Source organism: Cricetulus griseus, chromosome X (assembly GCF_003668045.3).
Source record: "Cricetulus griseus strain 17A/GY chromosome X, alternate assembly CriGri-PICRH-1.0, whole genome shotgun sequence".
NCBI classification, from domain to species: domain Eukaryota; kingdom Metazoa; phylum Chordata; class Mammalia; order Rodentia; family Cricetidae; genus Cricetulus; species Cricetulus griseus.
In genome coordinates, this window is record NC_048604.1 from 32,357,314 (window position 1) to 32,359,347 (window position 2,034).

The following is a 2,034-nucleotide window of genomic DNA, read 5'->3' on the forward strand; positions in this document are numbered from 1 at the left end:
TCCCTTCAAGAAAGCCAGCTCTCCCACACTTGTGTCAAGGTGTCCTATGGCTACCAGTCACTGCTTATCTCAGCATGCTTTCTGGGTTCTGGGTTCTGGGTTCTGGGTTCTTCTACCCTTGCCCATACTTACTTCACTAAATTTTTTCCTAAAAATCCAAGGTGAGTGTGTATTCTAGTTCTTGGTAGAATCATGGCTGACATATATCTCACTACATTTCTTCCTATTCATTACCTCAGGTGGAATTAAGCCTTGTGTTAAATTCTTCAGAAGATTAAAACTGGTGTACTGTGGTCAACACTGAGTTCGCCTCTCAAGGCTTTGGAATGCATCAGTTATCACAGTTTGCATACCTCCACCTCAAGTATACATGGTTGACAAGAGTAAACATCAGATGTTTGCTTTACGAAAGAAGTGGCTGCTGTGAGACGGCTCAGCGGGTAAAAGTTTCTTGCAGGCATGCATGATGACCTAAGTTCCATCCCTATACCCCACATGGTGGAAGGACAGGGCCAACTTTCACAAGTTAGCCTCTCTTATCTACATACAAGTCATGTAATATATATACACACGTGTGTGCACACACACAAGTAAGTAAATAAATAAAACAAAGGGATAAATTAGATACAAGATATTCTAAAAATGATAACAGTTCTGTTCATTGCAACAACAAGATTACTTTCTATCATTTTATTATTTAAGTGATACATTAAAATTGTAGGTATTTATGGAGTACCATGCAATATTTCAATGCAATATTCAAAATGAGAAAACCTATCTGGGCATATTGGTCATTTCTTTATGATAAAAAAAACCCTAGATCCTTTCTTTTGACTTAGAAAATTCAGTACACTATCATTATCTATAATAACTGTGCTTAGCAACCAAATACTGCATGAATAGATTTAAAAGAAATGTGCTGCATATACACAACAGAATACTATCAAGCACTTATAAAAAGAAAAAAGCTCTCTCTCTCTCTCTCTCTCTCTCTCTCTCTCTCTCTCTCTCTCTCTCTCTCTCTCTCTCTCTCTCTCTCTCTCTCTCTTCTGCAGCTGAGCAAGATGCCCAAGGGAAAGAAGGCCAAGGGGAAGAATGTGGCCCCCGCACCCGCCGTCGTGAAGAAACAGGAGGCCAAGAAAGTGGTGAACCCTTTGTTTGAGAAGAGACCTAAGAACTTCGGCATTGGGCAGGACATCCAGCCCAATCGAGACCTCACACGCTCGTCAAATGGCCCTGATACATTCGGTTGCAGTGGCAAAGGGCCATCCTCTATAAGTGGCTTAAAGTTCCTCCTGCCATTAACCAGTTCACCCAGGCCCTGGACAGGCAAACAGCTACCCAGCTGCTCAAGCTTGCCCACAAGTACAGGCCACAGACAAAGCAGGAGAAGAAGCAAAGACTGTTGGCCCGTGCTGAGAAGAAGGCTGCTGGCAAAGGGGATGTCCCAACTAAGAGGCCACCTGTTCTTCGAGCAGGAGTCAATACAGTCACCACCTTGATGGAGAACAAGAAGGCTCAGCTGGTGGTAATTGCCCACGATGTAGACCCCATTGAGCTGGTGGTCTTCCTGCCTGCCCTGTGTCGGAAGATGGGGGTCCCCTACTGCATCATCAAGGGAAAAGCCAGGCTGGGACGACTTGTCCACAGGAAAACATGTGCCACCATTGCCTTTACACAGGTTAACTCGGAAGACAAGGGTGCTTTGGCTAAGCTGGTGGAAGCTATTAGGACCAATTACGACGACAGATATGATGAGATCTGACACCACTGAGGAGGCAATGTCCTGGGTCCTAAATCTGTGGCTCGAATTGCCAAGCTGGAAAAGGCAAAAGCTAAAGAACTCGCTACTAAACTGGGTTAAATGTACACTCACCGCTAAGTTTTCTGTAAATAAATACAAACTTATCTTCAAAAAAGAAAAGTAAAGAAAAGAAAAGAAAAGAAGGAGCTAAGGTTGTAGCCTAGTGGCAGAATGCTTGCCTTGCATATTCAATACCCTAGATTCAATCCTCAGTACTGGAGAAGAGAAAA

The 2,034-nt window shown here is 43.4% G+C and overlaps 1 protein-coding gene across 1 annotated transcript; it reads left to right on the top strand.

Annotated features, from left to right (window-relative positions):
• The first annotated feature begins 1,064 nt into the window (after positions 1–1,064).
• LOC100751485 (60S ribosomal protein L7a) lies at positions 1,065–1,905 on the top strand. Its single transcript, XM_027431981.2, is given in 2 exon segments — positions 1,065–1,221; positions 1,224–1,905. Coding segments are annotated over 2 exon segments (699 nt in total). The 3' UTR covers positions 1,766–1,905.
• Positions 1,906–2,034: the final 129 nt, after the last annotated feature.